The 22,938-nt window shown below is 38.4% G+C and overlaps 1 protein-coding gene across 1 annotated transcript in view; it reads right to left on the reverse strand.

The window, feature by feature from the left end:
* Positions 1-2,964: 2,964 nt before the first annotated feature.
* Positions 2,965-22,938, reverse strand: part of FOXN2 (forkhead box N2) — a 77,541-nt gene continuing 57,567 nt past the window's right edge. Inside the window, exon 6 of the mRNA XM_060169277.1 lies at positions 2,965-3,186. Within this exon, the coding sequence (XP_060025260.1) occupies positions 3,185-3,186 (2 nt within the window). The 3' untranslated portion in view covers positions 2,965-3,184. The remainder of the gene's footprint in view (positions 3,187-22,938) is intronic.

Raw genomic sequence — 22,938 nt, forward strand, 5'->3', positions numbered from 1 at the left:
TCTCCAGTGTTTGGTTTCTGTTGTCCTGGCAACATGCCATCTCTGAACAGTCCTTCTCCCAGGCACCTCTGAAAGAAGACGGCCAAAGGGCTGGAGCAGGAGATTTGATCAAGATATAGCCCAACCTGAAGTGCAAGTTAGTCGAGATTTATCTGTGGTAAGGGTAAAGATTTTTCACTGCCCTGCAAATATTGTTTATATGTGTTTGTTTTACACCCCTCTCACTCCTATGGGCATTCAGGGAAGCAGGCACAGCCCCTGGCATAGTTCTACCCACAGAGGAGGCAATCAAGCCACATCTGTGATTGGATGGAATGAAGTGACATGATTTTTAAGGAGGTCATAACATCTTCTTTCCCCTCAATTCTTTTACAGACGAGGAAACAGACACAGAAAGGTTAAATTACTTGCCCAAAGTCACAAAGCAGCTTAATTACTGAGCCCAGTCCCAGAGTTCCTGACCATCATCTGGTCCAGGGAGATCCCACTGGCCTGCAGTTTGCACAGGTTCTCTGTCCCCTTGCTTTGCCTGGGCCAGGCTCCACAGGAGACACTGCTGCTTTGTATCTCCCTCCTTGGCACAAGATGAAATCAGGTGGTCCCCATTCTTCCTGTTCCACTCGGCCAAGTTTATCCGAACACATTTCCTGTGCACAAAGCCAGCTCACCAATTATCTGCTCCAATTAAGGCGTGTGAGATGTGGTTAATTCAGTCACTCCAGCGGGGTGACCAGGGCGAACCGTGGGCTGGCCGTGCAGGTTGCAAGTCCCCTCTGGCCATGCTGCTTCCCCTGGCACTCTCCCTACCCCCAGATGACCTCTGTGGTTTCTTCAACTCCCCATCCCTTCCTTTCCGAGTCCCTGGAGTTCCAGAACTGTGCCTTGCCCTGGCTCCCCCTCTATCAATAGATAGTTCTGTCCTAATTCTGTGTCCTCTGATAAACTAATGTGTATAGAGTTGTCATGGTAGGTCACAGATTAATATTGATACTTAACTCTCAGAAACAATTAACTCTCAAATGACATTGCACATATGGCATCTTCTGTATTTATGCCCAAAGCCAGGCTTGCTACTGATGAATGTAAAAATCATGCCTGTTTTGCTCTGACATATAAACCCCACTCAGCTCTCTATTGCCAGTCCTTTCTGCCTCTTAGCATGAAAGCGAAGAAGGCCGACAAAGGCTGAATGTGTAATAGTCTGATCAATTGGGACAACAGGCACAATGTCAAAACCAATGCATTTCTCCTTCTTTTATGAAACAAATGTTATGACCCTGAGATGCAATGTATAGATAATATAACCTACCCATATATACCTTCTCAAAAATAAGATCAGCATACTGCCTTGACTGGAAAGATTCAGAGGAGAAATAAAAGGGAGGTCATTTGTAATAAAGTAATATGTATTTCAATATGGAAAAGCTTGGGTCCAACTACCTTAGAAGATAAGATGAAGGAGACAAATGTAATTATTCATACATTCACCATGAACGGGACAGCTATAAACGTAGATCAATACAGTTGTGTCATGCTGCATATAATTAGTGCTGTGAACAAATCCTAGTAAAGGTCCAAAAAACAAAGTACAAGATTTCTTTGTTTCACATGGCAGTTGCATTCCTGGAAAATTAAGTGTGTCTGAAACCATGCAAATTATACATTTTATTTATATGTAAAATATAGTTATGTTTGAGGCACAGGTAATTATAAACATTGTTGTTGTCATTTTAATTCTGCATGAACATCTATGACAGAACATCCCAGGCTCTTATCTACTAAATACAAGTAGTGTCATTTATTGTGACAGCAAAAAAGTACAACCCCCCCCCCCAAAATTTCCAAATGCCTACTGTGCCCTTCATCCCATAGAAAGTCATCCCCATAGCAATTACAGTTAGCCTCTACTAACAGAGTCAAGTGACAGTATTTAAACAAGATAGGAGTTTGTTTTTCTCTCAGGTAAAATAAATCTGGAAGCAGGCAGGCTTGGGCTGGTTTTTCCAAATCTCCTATCCTTTCTGCTCTAACATGCCTAGTACTGATTTCCATCCTTAAGTTCATGGTCACAAGATGGCTGCTGGAGCTCCAGCTACTGTATCTGTGACCTAGGTAACAAGAAGAGAGAAGGGAGGAAGTCATGAAGAACAAAACCACATAGTAGATGAATAGGGCTCCTTTAGGAGTGTTCCTGGAAGTCTCACCCAACAACTCCCTTTATATCTCATTGGCTACCCCTGTCCTCAAAGCAGGCCTAGAAATGTAATTTTTTAATTAGGTACTTTGCTATCTCTAATAATAATGGGTTCCACAGTGAAGAAGCAGGAGTGAATGGACACTGGGTAGGCATCCAGTCATCTCCACCATATAGCTTCACCCACTGACAATGTCCAGAGAACGTGCCAAAGCCCCGAATGCAGATTCAACACACAAGTGCTAAGGGAGGTATGCAATCTTTTGGGTTGCTTGGCTCAGGGTCTCAAGCTTATGTGGGCTTCAATATTTGTCTGCTATTCCACATAAGGGAGCAGAGTGAAACTTCATCACAGTCATCTAGTCTAACTAGATCCTGTTACTGAACAAATCTGGGTCAGAAGACTGATCTGAGAAGGGGCTCAAAACTGAGTATCTGCCTGAGCTTCTAGTGTGAGAACTCAAGATGACAGCGGTTGAGCTTCTCACATTTGGCATTAGCCATTCAAATGTGTGTACACGTGTATGTTTTCCAGACTTTGTGCCAGCCCCTCTAGAATTTTCCTAGGGGGAGTTCTGTTCAGTTTTACAAACATGCATTGCATCTACTGCATTTTTCCTGTTGTGTGCCAGGGATGCAAGATGAAATAAACAAAGGCTGTTCCCTGGAAAGCTTACATTCTGGGCATGGGGGCTGGAAGGCAGGGAAAGAAGGGAAGGGAGGGGGTAGCAGAGAGAGGCCACCACATGCTGAAGTGGTCAATGCTGTGGAATAGCACGTACTGGGCATCGTGTGTCCGCAACAGCCAGAACAGTGCCATTCCTCGTGGGTGCTCAGTAAACAGTTAGTTGTATTCTTGATTTATAATTCTTCTCTGTGATGCCTGGAGAGGAATCTATTCTCTTCCAGGCTGAGGCTTCCTGGGCTGTGGAGTTACTCACCGCGGCTGAATTGCTTTGTTTTCCCTTCCATTTCATTCAGTCAACTATGTCCTAGAAAAAGTTCCCGAAATGTGTTTTAATTTTCAACCTTGCAGAAAGCCTTCTTGGTTGAAGCCATGCCAGAACTCTTGGAACTGGGAAATATCAGAGCTATACAAAGATAATAAAAATAATCTCTGTACTTGGAAATTCCTAATTCTTCCATAGTCTCCCTCCAGAGGGCAATTTGGCAATTTTCAAAGTTTTAATAAAACTTTCATACCCTTTAACAGCAATTCCTCTTCTAAGAACTTATACCAAGAAAATAATGAAGGAGGTACACGAAGATCCAAAAATATGGACATTTGTTAGAGTTTGGTTTATCATCATGAAAGATTGGAAACCACCTAGATGCGGTTGTTTCCAATGTTTTCTAACCAATAACAGGAGATGAATGAATAAATATAGTACATTCCATACAACAACACATTAGAGCCACTTGAAATGATTCATTTAGCAATTGATTACCTGCTATGTGCTAGGCACTGTTGTAAATAGGATACGTTAGTGAATAAAACAGACATTGTGGATCTCATTCTGGTTATGTGCCATAATTGTACTTATTAACATGAAAATATATTTAGGATATATTGTTAAATTAAAAAGGCAGGTTAGAATGTTAGTATTCTTATTAAGAAAAATAATAGCTAACACTTATATGGTATTTATTATGTGCCAAGCATTATGCTATTATATGCCAAACATCAAACATTTAATTTACATAAGAACCCAGTATGATCCAATACTTGTTTAAAAATATTTCTTATACTTGTTACTATTTTGTTGATTAAGATGGGCACAAGTGTGATAACAAAGCAACTGTTTTCCTTCTCCCACATTTACTTCAAACCTACTTTCTGGATTTGTCCTTTTCCTGTGCCTGGATGAAGTCTCAGGCAGGTCTCAAAGCTTTTATGATCCCTTTCAGTCAGTTGGGCGGTCTTAATTCGATAATTCAGTCCAATCTGAACTTTTCCACTTAAAGGGAATCTTCTCCTCCAGGCCAACCTGTTGCGAACTTGGACTCCTGGAAAGCTTAGTAGTGCTGTCTTCCCTCTCATAGCGCCTCATCTTCCCTTCAGCTCCAACCCCATCCAAGGCAGGGCCCTTGGGATGGCAGCGGGGGAAGGGCAGTCTTCCCTGGCAGGCTCAGCCAGATCCTTCATTGGCTCCTGCGTGTGTGGTAGATGCACCTTGCAGCCTCTTTCTCTGGTACATGCCTTTGCAGGTTGCTCCCAAAATTCACTGTTTAAGGACGCTGTCTCTCTTCCAGGTGGAAGCTTCCAGTTCTCCCCTCCACCCATGGGGTTTCCAGCCATCTCCCTTACACTAACCCTATCCTTTGGGCCCTTTGCCCTCCCACTCCGATATCCTCTTAAGTGGTCCCCTTTTATTATTTTTTTCAATTTTGGCCGCGACCCACAGCATGCGGGATCTTATTTCCCCCACCAGGGATCGAACCCGCGTCCCCAGCAGTGGAAGCTTGGAGTCTTAACCACTGGACCGCCAGGGAAGTCCCTGTGGTCCCTTTTTTAAATAACTCAGGCTAGATCCCTCCTCGGATCCACATGGCCCTGGCGAAGCTCACACATCTTGGCCTGCCACCATGGCAGTGCAGACCTTCTCTCTCCTTGCTGTCGGGTAGGCTTAGGTCCAGCCACAGTCTCTCATCTGCGGGCTTTTCTTGATAAAAGGCAGACACCAGTTCCCAAGTTCCAGAAGGACGTGTCTAGCTCTCTGAGTGGGTCTTGGAAGCCCCTCTCGCTTGGCTTCGGATGAGGGGATGTACTTCTCTCCCCCCTGGGAGGTGGGGTGGGACCCAGCCCACCAACAAGGCCCTCCATGACATTTTCTCTCACTACTCTTCAACCCCTACTTTTTAGGCTGGTGGGGTGATGGCTCAATTCTGGCAGAACCTGTTTCATAATCTCTCAGTCTACCCTTGCCTAGGCATCACAGCAACTTAATTTGAATATTTAGGATGTGGGATTCTTGGGTACCTATTGTATTGTTATCCACCTGTAGGGCTTCAGCCAAAAGTGAGCAGAAAGAGTCCCTTTTTAACATCTTGTACATATATAGCACATATTTGAATGTTTACTTCAAAATGCTATCAATTCTCTTCGGATCATGGAGTTATTTTCCTCTTTTTTGTTTATCTGTACTTTTATCTATACCTACTTTGAACATTGGAAGAAAAATGATTTTTTTCAAAAATTTTATTGGAGTATAGTTGATTTACAACGTTGTATTAATTTCTTCTGTATGGCAAAGTGACTCAGTTTTACATATACATATTCTTTTTCATTTTTTAAAAAAAATTTATTTATTTAATTTATTTTTGGCTGTGTTGGGTCTTTGTTGCTGTGCTCAGGCTTTCTCTAGTTGTGGCGAGCGGGGGCTACTCTTCATTGCGGTGTGCAGACTTCTCATTGTGGTGACTTCTCTTTGTTGCAGAGCACGGGCTTCAGTAGTTGTGGCGCACGGGCTCAGTAGTTGTGGCTCGCAGGCTCTAGAGTGCAGGCTCAGTAGTTGTGGCGCATGGGCTTAGTTGCTCTGCAGCATGTGGGATCTTCCCGGACCAGGGCTCAAACCCGTGTCCCCTGCATTGGCAGGCAGATTCTTAACTACTGTGCCACCAGGGAAGCCCTTCATATTTTTTTCCATTGTGGCTTGTCACAGGATATTTAATATAGTTCCCTGTGTTGTACAGTAGGACCTTGTTGTTTATCCATCCCATATGTAACAGTTTGCCTCTGCTAACCCCAAACTCCCACTCCTTCCTTTCTCTACCCCCTCTTTCCCTTGGTAACCACAAGTCTGGTCTCTATGTCTGTGAGTCTCTTTATATTTTGTAGATATGTTGATTTGTATTGTATTTTAGATTCCACATATAAGTGATATCATATGGTATTTGTCTTTCTCTGACTTCACTTACTATGATAATCTCTAGGTCCATCCATGTTGCTGCAAATGGCATTATTTCATTCTTTTTGATGCTGAGTAATATTCCATTGTATATATATACCACATCTAGAAGAAAAATGATTCTTAAAAGGAAAATATTTTTCCACATGTAAAAAAAACAGAATCTGGACACAGACCTTACACCCTTCACAAAAAGGGTCACAGACCTAAATGTAAAGCACAAAACTGTTAACTCCTAGAAAATAACAGGAGAAAATCTAGATGACCTTGGGTGTGGTGATGACTTTTTAGATACAATACCAAAGGCATGATCCATGAAATAATTGATAAACTGGACTTTCTTAAAATTAAATCTTTCTGCCCTGCAAAAGACAAGGGTGAGAGAATGAGAAGACAAGCCATAGACTGGGAGAAAATATTTGCAAAAGACACATCTGATAAAAGACAGTTATCCAAACTATGCAAAGAACTCTTAAAACTCAACAATAAGAAAACAAACAACCCAATTTAAAAATGGGCCAAAGACTTTAACAGATACTGCACCAAAGAAGATATACAGACGATAAAAAGAATATGAAAAGATGCTCCACATCATATATCATCAGGAAAATGTAAGTTAAAACAAAGATGTACCACTACACTCCTATTAGCGTGGACAAAATCCAGAACACTGACAATATCAAATGCTAGTGAGGATATTGAGCTACAGAAACACTCAGTCATTGCTACTGGAAATGTAAAGTGGTACAGCAACTTCAGAAGACAGTTGGCAGCTTCTTACAAAACTAAATGTACTCTTGCCATACAATCCAGCAGTTGAGCTCCTTGATATTTACCCAAAGGAGCTGAAAACTTATGTCCACAAAAAACTTCATGCAGATGTTTATAGCAGCTTTATTCATAATTGCCAAAATTTAGAAGCAACCAAGATGTCCTTCAATAGGTAAATGGGTAAATAAACTGTGATACATCTAGACAGTGGAATATTATTTAGCGCTAAAAAGAAAGGAGTTCTCAACCTATGAAAAGACATGGAGGAAGTTTAAATGCATACTGCGAAGTGAAAGAAGCCAATCTGAAAAGGCTATGTAACCTATTATTCCAACATAATACATTCTGGAAAAGGCAAAACTATGGAGACAGTAAAAAGATTGGTGGTTGGCAGGGTTTGGTGTTGGAGAAAGGCATTGATAGGCAGAGTGCAGAGGATTTTAAGGGCAGTGAAGAAACTCTCTCTGATTCTATAATTATGGAGATATGCCATTATAAATTTGTCCAAACCCATAGAACGTACAACACCAGAAGTAAACCCCAAGGTAAACCATGGACTTTGGGTGATTATGATGTGTCAATGTAAGTTCATCAACTGTAACAAATGTACCACTCTGGAGGATGTTGATAATGGGGGAGGCTATGCATATGCCAAGGCAGGAGGTATGGGAAATCACTGTCACTTCCTCTCAATTTTGCAGTGAACCTAAAACTGCTCTAAAAACATAGTTTTTAAAAAAGGGAAAATATTCTTCCTGAAAAAAATATGTATACACATTTATTTTCTATTTTCTTCTTGAATCAGTTTTGGTTTTGGGTCTTCCTAGGAATGCATCCATTTCATCTAAGTTATCTAATTTACAGACATGCTGTTGGTCAAGTGTTTCTTTATAATTCCTTTAATTTCTGTAAGATTGGTAGCAATGTCCTATTTTATTCCTGATATGAGTAATTTGTGTCTTCTCTCTCTCTCTATATTTTTTTCTTGGTCAGTCGAGCTAAAATTTGTCTGTTTTCTTGATCTTTTCAAAGAACCAACTTTTTATTTCATTATTTTTCTTTATTGGTTTTCTATTTTATTTATTTCCATTTTAATCTTTATTATTTCTTTTCTTCTGCTTCATTTGGATTTAGTTTTCTCTTCTTTTTCTAGTTTCTTAAGGGAGAAGATTAGGTTATTGATTTGACATCATTCTTCATTTCTAAAATAGGCATTTAGCTATAAATTTTTCTCTTAGTACTGCTGTAGCTGCATCCCATAAGTTTTGGTACATTGAATTTTTGTTTTATGTATTTATTTTCCTACTTTTCTTATAAATTTAACTTTTAAGAGTGTTCAGTTGATCAGACTCAAATTAATGAAACTGGAGGCTATTCTATATTCAATCCACCCTGTAATGCCCTTTAGACAGTGTTCTACCCGGTCATGATATTTTGGCTGTTCAGTCTCCCCTTGGGATTGATTTGAACAGTGAATGCTGTTTTACATATCCATTTGCTGCTTTAAATTGCTCTCAGGGCTTCAAAGGCCCTTCTGTTCACTGGTTCACATGGCTATAGCCAGCTACTTCTTCAAAACTTAAAATACAGGCAAATCTCCCCTATAACAAGAACTTTAAAAACTTATTCTTTTATTTTACCCTTTTATTCTTTCAACAAAAATTTATAGAGCACCTGTCATAAGCCAAATATTGAACCAATCCCTAGAGACACAAAAGTCTTAAGACAGTTTTGGGGGCTTCCCTGGTGGTGCAGTGGTTAAGAATCTGCCTGCCAATGCAAGGGACATGGGTTCGAGCCCTGGTCCAGGAAGAGTTCACATGTCGCGGAGCAACTAAGCCCGTGTGCCACAACTACTGAGCCTGAGCTCTAGAGCCCACAAGCCACAAGTATGAGCCCATGTGCCATAACTACTGAAGCCTGTGCCTAGAGCCCGTGCTCTGCAACAAGAGAAGCCAGGACAATGAGAAGCCTGCGCACTGCAACAAAGAGTGGCCCCCGCTCACCGCAACTAGAGAAAGCCCGCGCACAGCAATGAAGACCCAACACAGCCAAAAATAAATAAATAAATAAATTTATATATATATAAAAAGACAGTTTTGGGTTTGTGGCCCTGATGAACCTGTTTACTTCCGAACAAGATCTGACTTTATTTTTTAAACCTCAGTATAGTCCTCAAATATATGAGCACCAACATGTTGAAGACATATATTTTTTTTTTGAGGACAGATTTAACAATACTACATAAGGCATATAACAAGTCAGTGGAAATGATTTTTGCCCCCTACATGTTTGCGAGCTAAATTAACTTCACATTGACTTAATTATAGGCAAATCTGGTCACACTTTTAACTAGATTATGAATTGGTTAGTTATTTGGGTCTCAGTTTCCTCAACTGCAAAATGAGTCTTGTACTAGTTAACTTGCAAGCGTCTTACAATTCTAATGGATTATATATAATTCCCCTATTGGAGTCCCCCAAGTGAATACCATTAATTAATTATGCAAAGATATATGTGCATTTACTATGTGCCAGGCACTGAGAGAGAAAACATGGTACCGACGGTCCTCATGAAACTCACTTAATCAGTATCTGCTAATTGATTTATTATCTAACTAAAATAATAATAAAGATTTCTGTTCTTTAGACCCACTCACCTGCGGTCAATTAATCTTCAACAAAGGAGGCAAGAATATACAATGGGGAAAAGACAGTCTCTTCAGCAAGTGGTGTTAGGAAAGTTAGCTGCATGTGAATCAAAGAAGTTAAAACACACACTCACTGCATACACAAAAATAAATTCCAAATGGCTTAAAAACTTAAATATAAGACATGACACCATAAAATTCCTAGAAGAGAATATAGGCAAAACATTCTCTTACATAAATTATACCAATGTTTTCTTAGATCAGTCTCCCAAGGCAATAGACATAAAAGCAAAAATAAACAAGTGGGACCTAATCAAACTTACAATCTCTTGCACAGCAAAGGAAATCATAAACAAAACGAAGACAACATGCGGCCTGGGAGAAAATCCTTGCAAATGATGTGACCGACAAGGGTTTAATTTCCAAAATATACAAACAGCTCATACAACTCAATAACAATAAACACAAACAACCCAATCCAAAAATGGGCAGAAGACCTAAATAGACATTTCTCCAAAGAAGACATACAGATGGCCAATAGGCACATGAAAAGATGCTCAACATCACTAATTATTAGAGAAATGCAAACCAAAACTACAGTGAGGTACCACCTCATACCAGTCAGAATGGCCACCATTAAAAAGTCTACAAAAGGGCTTCCCTGGTGGCGCAGTGGTTGAGAGTCCACCTGCTGATTCAGGTGACATGGGTTCGTGCCCCAGTCCGGGAGGATCCCACGTGCCGCGGAGCGGCTGGGCCCGAGAGCCGTGGCCACTGGGCCTGCACGTGCGGAGCTTGTGCTCCGCAACGGGAGAGGCCACAACAGTGAGAGGCCCGTGTACCGCAAAAAAAAAAAAAAAAAAAAAGTCTACAAAAAACAAATGCTCGAGAGGGTTTGGAGAAAAGGGAACCCTCCTACACTGTTGGTGGGAATGAAAATTGGTGCAGCCACTATGGACAACAGTATGGAGGTTTCTCAAAAAAATAAAAAGAGAGTTGCCATATGATCCAGCAATCCCACTCCTGGGCATATATCTGGACAAAACTATAATTCGAAAAGATGTATGCACCCCTATGTTCATAGGAGCAATATTTACAATAACTAAGACATGGAAACAACCTAAATGTCCATCGACAGATCAAGAGGATTAAGTATATATATATACAATGGAATATTACTCAGCCATAAAAAAGAATGGAATAATGCCATTTGAAGCTACATGGATGGACCTAGAGATTATCATACTAAGTGAAGTAAGACAAAAAGAGAAAGACAAATACCATATGATATCACTTATATGTGGAATCTAAAATACAACACAAATGAACTTATCTATGAAACAAAAACTGACTCACAGACATAGAGAACAGACTTGTGGTTGCCAAGGGTGTGTTGTGGGGAAGAGTTGGGAGTGGGAGTTTGGGGTTAGCAGATGCAAACTATTACATATAGGATGGATAAACAAGGTCCTATTGCACAGCACAGGGAACTATATTCAATATCCTGTGATAAACCATAATGGAAAAGAATATATTGATATATATGTATAAACGAATCACTTTGCTATATAGCAGAAACTATAACATTGTAAATCACACAACATTGTAAATCAACTATACTTCAATTAAAAAAACTTTCTCTTCTTAAGGAAATCGTTATACTGTATAACTGGGGGCAGAAAAAAAAGGTAAACAATTAGGGCTCTCAAATTAACAAAAAACCAGTTTCATGAGAGAAATTCTAAAAGAATATGCTTTTTGGGAAACAAACCAAGCAGTCTGAGCAACATGATTCTGGAAATCCAGTTTGGAAACAATACTGCCAGTCCACACCTGGGTCTGTCCAGCCCTGTGCTAAATTCTCTAGCAGAGTCAAGTGCAAAAGAGGAGGGACAATCTTGCAGAACTTTCTAACTGCTTGGAAAACGAAGATATACTTGCAAGGCCCCCTACCTGAGAACTCATACAACAACTTTGTGCAAATTAGGAAAAAGCACTACTCCAGGCAGACAAATTACAAAATGGCATCAGGGAGACAAATCAGTTAAAGACACATTTCTTGAGAATACCTGAACGAGGGTGTGTGCGGACACATGGAGCATAGGCTGATTTCAGCTCCACTCACCCTCTAACTCTGTGTTGGGCACAGACCATACAGCTGTGTGACAGCCCAGCTTATGGGGAGCAAGAAAATAATGGGTCTAAAGACACCAAGGAGATAATCATGTGAGTTAAATCATGACCCTTGTGAAAAAGAGGTTTTAAAAATTTCCAAATTTACCGGTCTTTTTCAAACCAAGTAAGGTCCTTAGTCTAAATAGAAAGTTTCCTCTCATGGCCTTTAGAAAGATAGCTTAAAAAAAAAAAAGCTGCATTATTCATGCCATTTGTCTAGAGATTATTGCCATATCAGCAACAAGAAACCCTGACAGTGTGAGGGTTAAATGTTTGAAAATTCTCTTCCACTGAAGGCTGATCTTGTTGCCTAGTGACTGCTGCGTTGCTTGCTGCTGTCACTCACCTTTTCTCCAGAGAGTTATCCCACACTCTCATAAGGAAGGTTATGATTGGACAAAAGTGACATCATAGCACAGAGAGGAATGGCATCTCTTTGTCAAGACAGCACCAATAAGATGACTCAAGAGTTGGTGGCCAAGTGTTTTGGTTCCTTTGTTTTTGTTTCTTTAATATAGAGCTAACAAATTTGCTGAAACATTTTCTTCTTTTCTTGCCGAGCCAATTTCGCAGGTGTTAGTAGTAGTGAATTTTTGCTCATAAAAATATTCCTTGACAGCATATGGATTATCTTCCCACCCATTTAATCAACACTATCCTTGCCAAAGCATTTTCCACCCCCCGCAAGCACTTGGTCAACACTTGAGAAGCTGAATAGATTACAGGCAGAAAATGACTCCCCCAGAGCTCATTATCACACTACTGGTTGCAGAGTGGAATTTCATACAAGGCAGGTTCTTCTGGGTGCTTATCTGAGAAGTACCTAAAGTGGTTCCAAAGCATCAGTTTCAAGGACAGCACTGTAATAAGCCTTCAGCGCACATACATAAGGCATCAAAAAAGTTTTTAAAAAACTAAAGTTGAAAGCACACCTACTTTTAAAATCAAGCAGTTGGAAAAATCTCACGCATTTTAGATAATAAACAAACATAAGCTCTTTGATTACTTTTAAAATTTACATCACACATGTTTGCCCTGCTTTGAAAATCAAGCCTGATAGTCTTTATTTTTTGTTTTGTTTGTTTACTTTTTGCCCTGACTTCAGCTACACATGTACTCTTGAATATTTCAGGCATTGAAGACATTAGCTATGTGATTGGAGTGTCCGTTGCAGGTTCATTATGCCAGGCTGCTATATTAAATCATCTGTTGAATGTGCTCTTTTCTTGGTAAAAATTGGGTATACAGCATAGTCACAGCTGGTATAATTGGATAATTGCTTCCAATTAACGCTCTATTTCGAAAGCTGCAACTCCATATAAAGCTTAGAGTTAAGCTGTAACAAAGGAAACCCCCAAGGGGAAACAGAAGAGAGTGAGAATTCCTTTCTGCAATTCTACTGGAAAGCAATTAGAGAGAGAGAGTACTAATAAATTATATATGGTCCTGCTTTTACCTGCACTGGTAAAGAACCTGTGGTGTGTCAGCTGAAATGTGTAAATACACCACTGCCTCTCCAAAGAGCTGGCTGCAAGTGTTTGAATGTTGCAATTTCTCATTTGAATAATCAACATTTTTCTTAAAGTGAATTCAAGCTGACCATACATTTCCTGGGGAGAATACATCTAAAAGAAGGGAGCGATAGTATTTACACAGAATCAAGTTACAAGGAAATATTTAGTCTCAGAATTATCATCAAACACTGATTTTCAGGAAAAACCAATTTCATTTGTAATACAATTTCCTTTAAGAATTCAGATTGGTGTGTAAGTGAAAGCAGAAAGTGGGTGGGAGTTCTTTTAAATGAAATCTTAATAGATGTGGGGGCAAATTCTGCTGCAACATGGTTCTTGCTCATTTGACTAGAAAGATACCAAACATCTCGGTTCTTAAAGTGTTTACTTGGTAACAGTGAATTAGGCTGTTGTAGAACTGTCAGTGCCATAATTTGATCAAGATTCAGTTTTATATTTACTTTTACTCTACTTATTAAGAGATTTAATACTGTAAACAAGATCTTAAGGGAATGCTTGAATTACTTAATGAAACCTCTCAGATAGGCTAATTATAAAATTATTCCTCTCTATTCCCTTAATGCCATAAAAAACTTGGGTGGCTTAGATCCAATTATATTTAAAAGTAATAATGATGTATTTTAATAGACTTTGCAGTAATGTAGCCTTATACTAATGAGAAGAGGTAAGATTTTTACCCTATGAAACAACTTGTTAATAAGATACAGTAATATATGTGCCAGAGAAACACCACCACTATCTTTTTTTTTTCCACCACTACTATCTTAACTTCCTGGATTTACATACATTTCTTGGTTTTGGAGTTATTTTGGCTTGAAGGGTAACTGTAACAGGTGATCATGTAGAGGATGCCCTGTTTTGTCAGAAGGTATTTAATTAAGATTTTGGACGTAAGCTTTGCTATGGACAACCTCTAAATCTCAAGGTGTGGTAGTGATCCTTAGAAAAATATCAGTAATTTGATTACATTAGGCGCAGATCTTGGATTCTAAGTTCTTACTGTGGTGGCCACAGAACTCTGCAAGACATGGCCCCTGGTGCCCGAATACCTCACAGGCCTCAGCTCCTACCAGTCTCTCCTTTGCTCTGGATGCTCCAGGCAAATAGCCACTCCTCTTGCTAATGCTGTAAAAACGTTAAATAGCTGCAGCCTCTACTTTAGCCTTCACTGTTCCCTTCCTCTGGGTATTTGTGTATGTTGCTCCCGCACATCATTCTAATCCCTGCTCAGAGCCACCTAGGTAAGAGGTCCTCCCCATCTAAAACAGCAACTGTTGGGCTGCACCCCGCAGGCCTGCAAGCCCTGTACTTGCCGAGTTTCAAGATCGGAGAAAGAGCCTGGAGTCAGCAACAGAGACATCTATGGTTTCACGGACTGGGGAGCTTACACGTCTGAAACAAGGTCCTGGAGCAACGCCCCACCGTGTGCAGCAGACAGTTGGCAGGACACGCCGGCAGTCTCCGCTCTTGGTGGGAGGGGGAGGTTACCAGTTATAGGGGAAATGACATCATGTTGGCTCATTGGTTACTAGGGAAACTGGCAGAGGGGGATGCCCCTCATCACCCCTTTGATAAGTTATCCCTGTGGAGACGGTCTGATCTAAAGTTAGAAAAATCACTAGCTGGGCCCGGCGCAAGTATGTAGGAAGACCAGTCATGTGACTAGGATATAGGTGAAGAACACACTGCTTGAGCAGGGGATGTGCAGAGAGCAAGAGGACAGCCATCTTGGGTGGCCTGACCACACAGCAACTGTCACCTCTCCTCTTCCTCCCCTGTTTTTCTTCATAGCACTATCACTTCCGGTATTTTGTTTCAAATTTTTATTTTGCCAGTCTCCTCCCACTAGAATGTAAGCTCCATGAGGGCAGAGACTTCAGCTGTCACCTCTCCTCTTCCTCCCCTGTTTTTCTTCATAGCACTATCACTTCCGGTATTTTGTTTCAAATTTTTATTTTGCCAGTCTCCTCCCACTAGAATGTAAGCTCCATGAGGGCAGAGACTTTCATCTGTTTTGCTCACTGCAGAACCACGAGGGCCTTGGCAAAGATTTGTTGAATAAAAGAATAAAACGCCAATCATTCTTCTTGTGCTTAGTTGGTCCTATAAACTAGAGGCAGAAAAGCCGGGTAGTTAAAGCACAAATTTAGGAACCAGGCTTGGTTTTTTTTAACCATTTACTAGATGGTGTAACTATTGGCAATTTAAGCTCCTTGAGTGTGGATTTCTTTGTCTATAAATAACATTACCTCATTAACCTCAAAGAGTTGATATGAGGATTAAATGAAATAACAAACAATATCTAAATGCTTGGCTTAGTACTGCCAACCTGTCAAGTAGAAAACACTCATTAAGTAGTAGTTATAGCATTCCAGATAATACACTTCATAGATGATTAGATCAGATTCAGGTAGTTCTTAATTTAATTAAAATTAAAAAACCATTGAACTCCCAGCAACTGATTTTCCACACCCACCCAACCCTCCTCAGAGAATATTTCTTTCTCTCTGATCCATCTCATACTTTGTATGGGAGCCATCCGTCTGACTTGAGGTGTCTTTATTCAACTCTCAGCTCTGAAAGTAATAGAATCTGTTGAATGTATTTCAGCTTCTCATCTGTTCCTTACTAACAAATTTTTATTAACTCCTTTACTCTGCAGTTCAAATAGGACAACTTATTTTTGGTTTGCTAAAACGAGTTAGAAGGTCAAGGAGCTTTTCTCCCCAATGTCTGTGTATGTGTTTTAGCTCTCACTCCACCCACCCTGCCCACACCTCTATCTTGGACTTCTTACCTCCAGAACTGTGAGAAAATAAATGTATGTTTCTTAAGCCATCCAGTCAGTGGCAGTTTATTGTAGCAAACAGCCCTAATAGACTAGTACACGGGGCTATATAATAAGTGTATGTTTAACTTTATAAGACACTGCCAAACTGTTTTTCAAAGTGTCTGTGTTACTTTATATTCCCACCAGCAACCATGAGATTTATAATTGCTTCACATTTTTAAATTCACTTGTATTGTCAATCCTTCTAATTTTAGACAGTCTATTGCATGTGTAGTAGTATCTCATTGGGGTTTTAGTATGCATTTCTCTGATGACTAATGATGTTGAGCATCTTTCTGTGGTCTGCTATTCATATATATTTTGCTATTTTTCTGCTATTCATATATATTTTGGGTTAACAGTCTGTTCAAATCTTTACCTGTTTTTTACTCGGTTTATGTCTCTTTAATATTGACTTGTAGGAGTTTTTTTTTAATATTCTGAATACAATCCTTTGTCAGATATACATGTTGTGAATATTTTCTCCCAGTATGTTGTTTGCTCTTTCATTTTTTTTTTTTTTTTTTCGGTATGTGGGCCTCTCACTGTTGTGGCCTCTCCCGTTGTGGAGCACAGGCTCCGGACGCGCAGGCTCAGCGGCCATGGCTCACGTGCCCAGCCGCTCCGCGGTATGTGGGATCTTCCCGGACCGGGGCACAAACCCACTCTTTCATCTTCTTAATGGTGTCTTTCAGAGAGCAAGAGTTTTTAATTTTGATGAGGATCAGTTTAAAAATTTTTTTCTCTTATGGTTTGTGTTTCGTGTGTTTTATCTAAGAAATCTTTGCTTGCTCTGAAGTCAAAAAGGTTTTCCTCTGTGTTTTCTTCTAAAAGTTTTACACTGTTAGCTTTAACATTTAGGTCAATGATATTGATTTTAAATAAATTTTCATGTATGGTGAGAGATAAGTCAAGATTCATCATTTTCCACATATATATACGATTGTCCAGCACCATTAAAAAAAAAAATTATCCCTAGTTCTTTGAATTAACTTGGCACCTTTGTCAAAAATCAACTGCTCATATATGTGTGGATTTTCTTTCTGGACTATTCTGTTTCATTGAAATATATGTATTAAACCATACTGTGTTTATTATAACTTTATAGTGAAATTTGAAATCAGGTAGTATAAGCCAGTCAACTCTTGTTTAAAAATGCTATTGGTTATTCTAAGTCATTTGCATTTCCATATAAATTTTAGAATCAGCATGCCAATTTCCTCAAAAGAACCTGCTAGATTTTGATTGGGACTGAATTGCATGTGTAGATAAATTTGGAGAGAATTGACATCTTAACAATATTTAAGTCTTTGGATCCATGAACACAGTGTATCTGTCCATTTATTTAGATGTTCTTAAGTTCTCTCAGCTAGGGTTTATACTTTTCTTTGCACAGGTCTTGCACATGTTTTGTTAAATTTTCTCCTTTGTATTTCATTTCTTGCATACTAATGTAAATTGTATTTTAAAATATTTCATCTTCCAGAAGTTTGCTGCTATTATATTGGAGTACAATAAATTTTTATAAATCATTCGACCTAGTATCCTGTGGCCTTGTTAAATTTATTAGTTCTAGTAGCCTTTTGTAGATTTCTTAGGATTTTTTATATACACAATCATGTTGTCTGTAAATAAAGGTGACTTTATTTCTACCTTTCCAAGCTCTATGCCCTTTAGTTATCCCACCCCGCCCCTCCTCTATTTTATTTTTTGGCCTTACCAAAGTGGTGAGGAGGCCCAGTAAAATATAGAAGTAATGAGAGGGGACACCCTTGGCTTATTCATAATTAAAGGGGAAGTGGTCAGCCTCTCACCATTTGATACGATGTTTGCTGTAGATTTTTCAGAGATGCCTTTTATCAGGCAGAAGAATGTCAAGAACTGTGAAGGATGTGAGCTTTCACAGTACTTTCAAGCTAACAAGCTTACCTGCTACAGTTTCATGGATGCTGGCAGAAAACATGAGACTCCTGGGTCAGAGACAAAGAAATTTATTACTTACAGTACAGCAAGCAACATGAGCTTCACAGTCACTTTGGGTTTCAGTTTTCCCATGGGGCTGTGCAGAGCAGCCCAGGTGAATGCTGCTTAGGAAACCCTAATATTTTATAAAGGCTGCAAGCAAATGTGTCTGACCTTTGCCCCAAAGTGAGCCATTCTCTTTATTATGCTTGGACCGCTAAGAAACCTGTCCTCTACTCTGAAGGAAGACACTATATCCACCTTCCACAGTCATCCACTATAAAAATATCCTTGAAAATATAGTTCTGAAGAAAAGATTGCCAGTGGCTCTGTTTGCAAGACATAGGAAAGTGTGAGACACCCTACTTCACCTCCATTAGGATGATTTAGGATTACTATTATGAGAGAGAGAGGGAGAAAGGAAGAAAAGAACAAGTGTTGGAGGGGATATGGAAAAATTGGACCATTTGAGCATTGCTGTGGGAATGTAAAAGGGTACAGCTGCTGTAGAAAACAGTATCATGGTTCCACAAAAAAACTGAACACAGAATTGTCAGATCATCTGGTAATTCTACTTCTAGGTATATACCCACCAAAATTGAAAGTAGGTATTTAAACAGATACTTGTGCACCAATGTTCACAACAGCATTATGCATAAGACCCAACAGGTAGAAACAACTCAAATGTTCATCAACAGATGAATAGGTAAACAAAATATGGTATGCATTATGGTATGTATATACATTGTATGTATATTATATTATATATTATTTATGGTAAGTTTATAGTGATACAAGCCTACCTCAACAAACAAACAAAAAATCTAATATAACCTAAACTTACACCTAAAGGAACTAGAAAAAGAACAAACAAAACCCAAAGTTAGAAGAAAAGAAGTAATAAAGATCATAGCACAAATAAGTGAAATAGAGACTAAAAGACAATAGAAAAGATGAAGAAAACTAAGATCTGGTTCTTTGAAAAGATAAACAAAATAGATAAACTTTTAGCCAGACTTATCAAGGAAAAAAGAGAACAGTCTCAAATAAACAAAATCAGAAATGAAAGGGAACTTACAACTGACACCACAGAAATATAAAGGATCATAAGAGATTACTATGAACAATTATACACAAATAAAATGGACAACCTAGAAGAAATGAACAGATTCCTAGAAATGCATAACCTCCCAAGACTGAATCTGGAAGAAATAGAAAATATGAACAGACTGATTATCACTAATGATAGTGAATCAATAATTTAAACACTCCCAACAAGCATACGTCCAGGACGTTTCAGATGGCTTCACAGGTGAATTCTACCAAATATTTAAAGGAGTTAACACCTATCCTTGTCAAACTATTCCAAAAAATTGAAGAGAAAGGAATGCTTCCAAACTCATTCTTTGAGGCCAACATCACTCTGATACCAAAACCAGACAAAGGTACTACAAAAAAAGAAAATTACAGGCCAACACAGGAACATAAATTCAAAAATCCTCAACAAAGTATTAACAAACTGAACTCAACAATACATTAAAAGGATCCTACACCATGATTAAGTGGGATTTATCCCAGGAATGAAAGGATGGTTCAATATCTCAAATCAATGTGATACACCATATTAACAAATTGAAGAATAAAAATTATATGATCATCTCAATAGATGCAGAAAACTTTTGACAAAATTCAATATCATTTATGATAAAAACTCTCAGTGAAGTGGGTACAGAAGGAACATAACTGAACATACGACTTTTATTAAGTCATATATGACAAACCTACAGCCAACACTTACAACTACATCAAAAAGAATAAAGTACCTAGGAATAAATCTAACTAAGGAGGTAAAAGACCTGTACTGGGAGAACTATGAGACATTGATGAAAGAAATTGAACATAACACAAACAAATATTCCATGCTCATGGACTGGAAGAATTAATATTGCTAAAATGACTGGATTCCCCAGGCAATTTTTCAGATTCTATGCAATTCTATCAAAATACCAATGCATTTTTCTCAGAACTAAAACAAGTACTTTGAACTGAAACACAAAAGATCCCGTATTACTAAAATAATCTTGAGAAAGAAGAACAAAGCTGGAAGTATTATGCTATTTGATTTCAAGGTATACTACAAAGTTACAGTAAATAAAACAGTATAGTACTGGCACAAAAACAGACATATACATCAGTGGAAGAGAACAGAGAGCCCAGAAATAAACCCATGCTTATAATATCAATTAATCTATGACAAAGAATCGAGAGCACACAATGGGGAAAAGACAGCCTCTTCAATAAATGGTGCTGGGAAAACTGGGCAGCTACATGCAAAAGAATCAAACTGGACTACTTTCTCACACGATATACAAAGATAAACTCAAAATGGATTAAAGACTTAAATGTAAGACCTGAAGCCATAAAATTCTTAGAAGAAAGCTTAGTAATATGCTCTTTGACATTTGTCTTAGCAATATTCTTCCCCTCAGGCAAGGGAAATAAGCACAAAAATAAACAAAAGGGACTACATCAAACTAAAAAGCTTTTGCACAGTGAAGAAACTATTAACAAATGAGAAAACAGCCTTCTGAATAGAAGAAAATATTTGCAGATGATATAACTGATAAGGGATTACTATCCAAAATGTAGAGGACTCATACAAGTCAACATCAAAAAAACAAACAACCTGATTGAAAAATGGGTAGAGAACCTGAATAGACATTTTCCCAAAGAAGACATACAGATGGCAACAGACACATGAAAAGGTGCTCAACATCAATATCATAATGGAAATGCAAATCAAAACCACAGAGAGATACCACCTTACACCTGTCAGAAAAGCTACTATCAAAAAGACAATAAATGACAGGTGTTGGGAAGGATGTAGATGAAAGGAACCCTTGTGCTATTTGTGGGCATGTAAATTGGTACAGCCAATATGGAAAACAGTATGGAGATTCCTCAAAATATTAGAACTACCATGATCCAGCATTTCCACTTCTGGGTATCTGAAGAAAACAAAAACACGAATTCAAAAACATATATTAATCTCTATTTTCATTGCAGCATTATTTAAAATAGCCAAGATATGGAAGCAACCTAAGTGTCCACTGATAGATGAATAAAGATGTGGAATATATACATACATACACACACACACACACACATAAATATCTACCTATCTATCTATATATATATGCCATAAAAAATGAAATCTTGCAGCCTGTAACAATATGGGTGGACCTAAAGTGTATTATGCTAAATGAAATAAGACAAAGACAAATACAGTATGATTTCACTTATATGTGGAATCTAAAAATCAAAACAAATGTAACAAAACAGAAACAGATTCATAGATACGTATATAGAACAAACTGGTTGTTGCCAGAGGGGAGGTGCGATGGAATAAATGAGTGAAATAGGTGAGGGAGATTAAGAGGTATAAACTTTAGCTGTAAAATAAGTCCCAGGGATGTAATGTACAGCATAGGGAATATAGTAATATCGTAATAACTTTGTATGGTGACAGATGGTAACTAGACTTATCGTGGTAATCATTTTGTAATGTATAAAAATATTGAATCACCATGCTATGCTGTACACTTGAAACTAATATAATATTGTAGGTCAATTATACTTCAGAAAATTTGTTCATTTCATCTAAGTTGAATGAATTGGCTTAACGGTCTTAATAGTACTCTTTTATTATCCTTTTAATACCTGTAGGATCTGTCCTTATGTCTCATTTCATTTCTGATTTTGCTAATTTGTGTCCTTTTTATGTTTCCCCATTAATTAATCTGGCTAGAATTGTATCACTCTTATTGATCGCGTCAAAAATATTTCATATATTTTGCCCAGTTTTCTGGTTGTTTACAGAGGAGCTTAAATCTGACCCTGTTACTTCATTATGGCTGCAAGTCAAAGTGTCAGGGTGAAACAACGAGGACCTATTGTATAGCACAGGGAACTGTATTCAATATATTGTAATAACCTATAATGGAAAAGAATCTGTAAAGTGTGTATATATATATATATATATTCAGTTATATACATATAATTGAATCTCTTTACTATACACCTGAAACATTGTAAATCAACTATATTCCAATACAAAATAAAGGGGGGAGAAAACCAAGTCATGGAATAAAATTGGGGGAAAAAACCCATAAACAAAGTGTTAGGGTGATTTCTTAAACCACATACACCTTCATCGGCTTCCCTACGTACTTAAAATAAAAGCCCAAATCTTTAATTTGACTCACGTGGCTTTGCAAAGTTTGGCCCCAGCTCTTTTGCTTTGTAAGACTAGCCTGTTACTTCACTGAAAATCTCATGTTTCCTCCAATCACAGGGCTCTTAGTGAATGCTATTATCCTTGCCCAGAAGAATTTGCCATGCTTTCATTCCCAAATTACCTGCTTCTTTCAGATTTCAGCTTAAATTACATTCCTCAGGGTAACCTCCCCTGAAACCCCAGATTAAATGTTATATATTTTGAGAGCTCCTTATTTTCTTCTTTCATGGCAATCACCACAATTCACAATTGTGTTTACATTTTTGAGAGGGACTGTCTATTTTTCTTCTTAGTGTGTATTGTATGTCCAACACTTAAAACCCAGTGCTTGGGATTAAGCACTGAAATACTTCAGTGAAAAGATGTTCAGTTCACAAAGGGTGTGCAACTTCTTGTCAATTCGTCTCAATATACAGGATTATCATATGAATTTAGTTCCATGGCAGAGCACTTTATTTAGCCTCGCTTAAAACACCAAGTCCTAACCATTGGACCACCAGGGAATTCCCGACTGCAGAGTACTTTAATCTGGCTGCAGTCTCTATTTCAAATTCTCAACCAGCAGATAGCAATTTTGCTTCAGGTTCTTAAATCTCCCCTAAATTAATAATTTTTA

Source organism: Lagenorhynchus albirostris, chromosome 13, assembly GCF_949774975.1.
Source record: "Lagenorhynchus albirostris chromosome 13, mLagAlb1.1, whole genome shotgun sequence".
NCBI classification, from domain to species: domain Eukaryota; kingdom Metazoa; phylum Chordata; class Mammalia; order Artiodactyla; family Delphinidae; genus Lagenorhynchus; species Lagenorhynchus albirostris.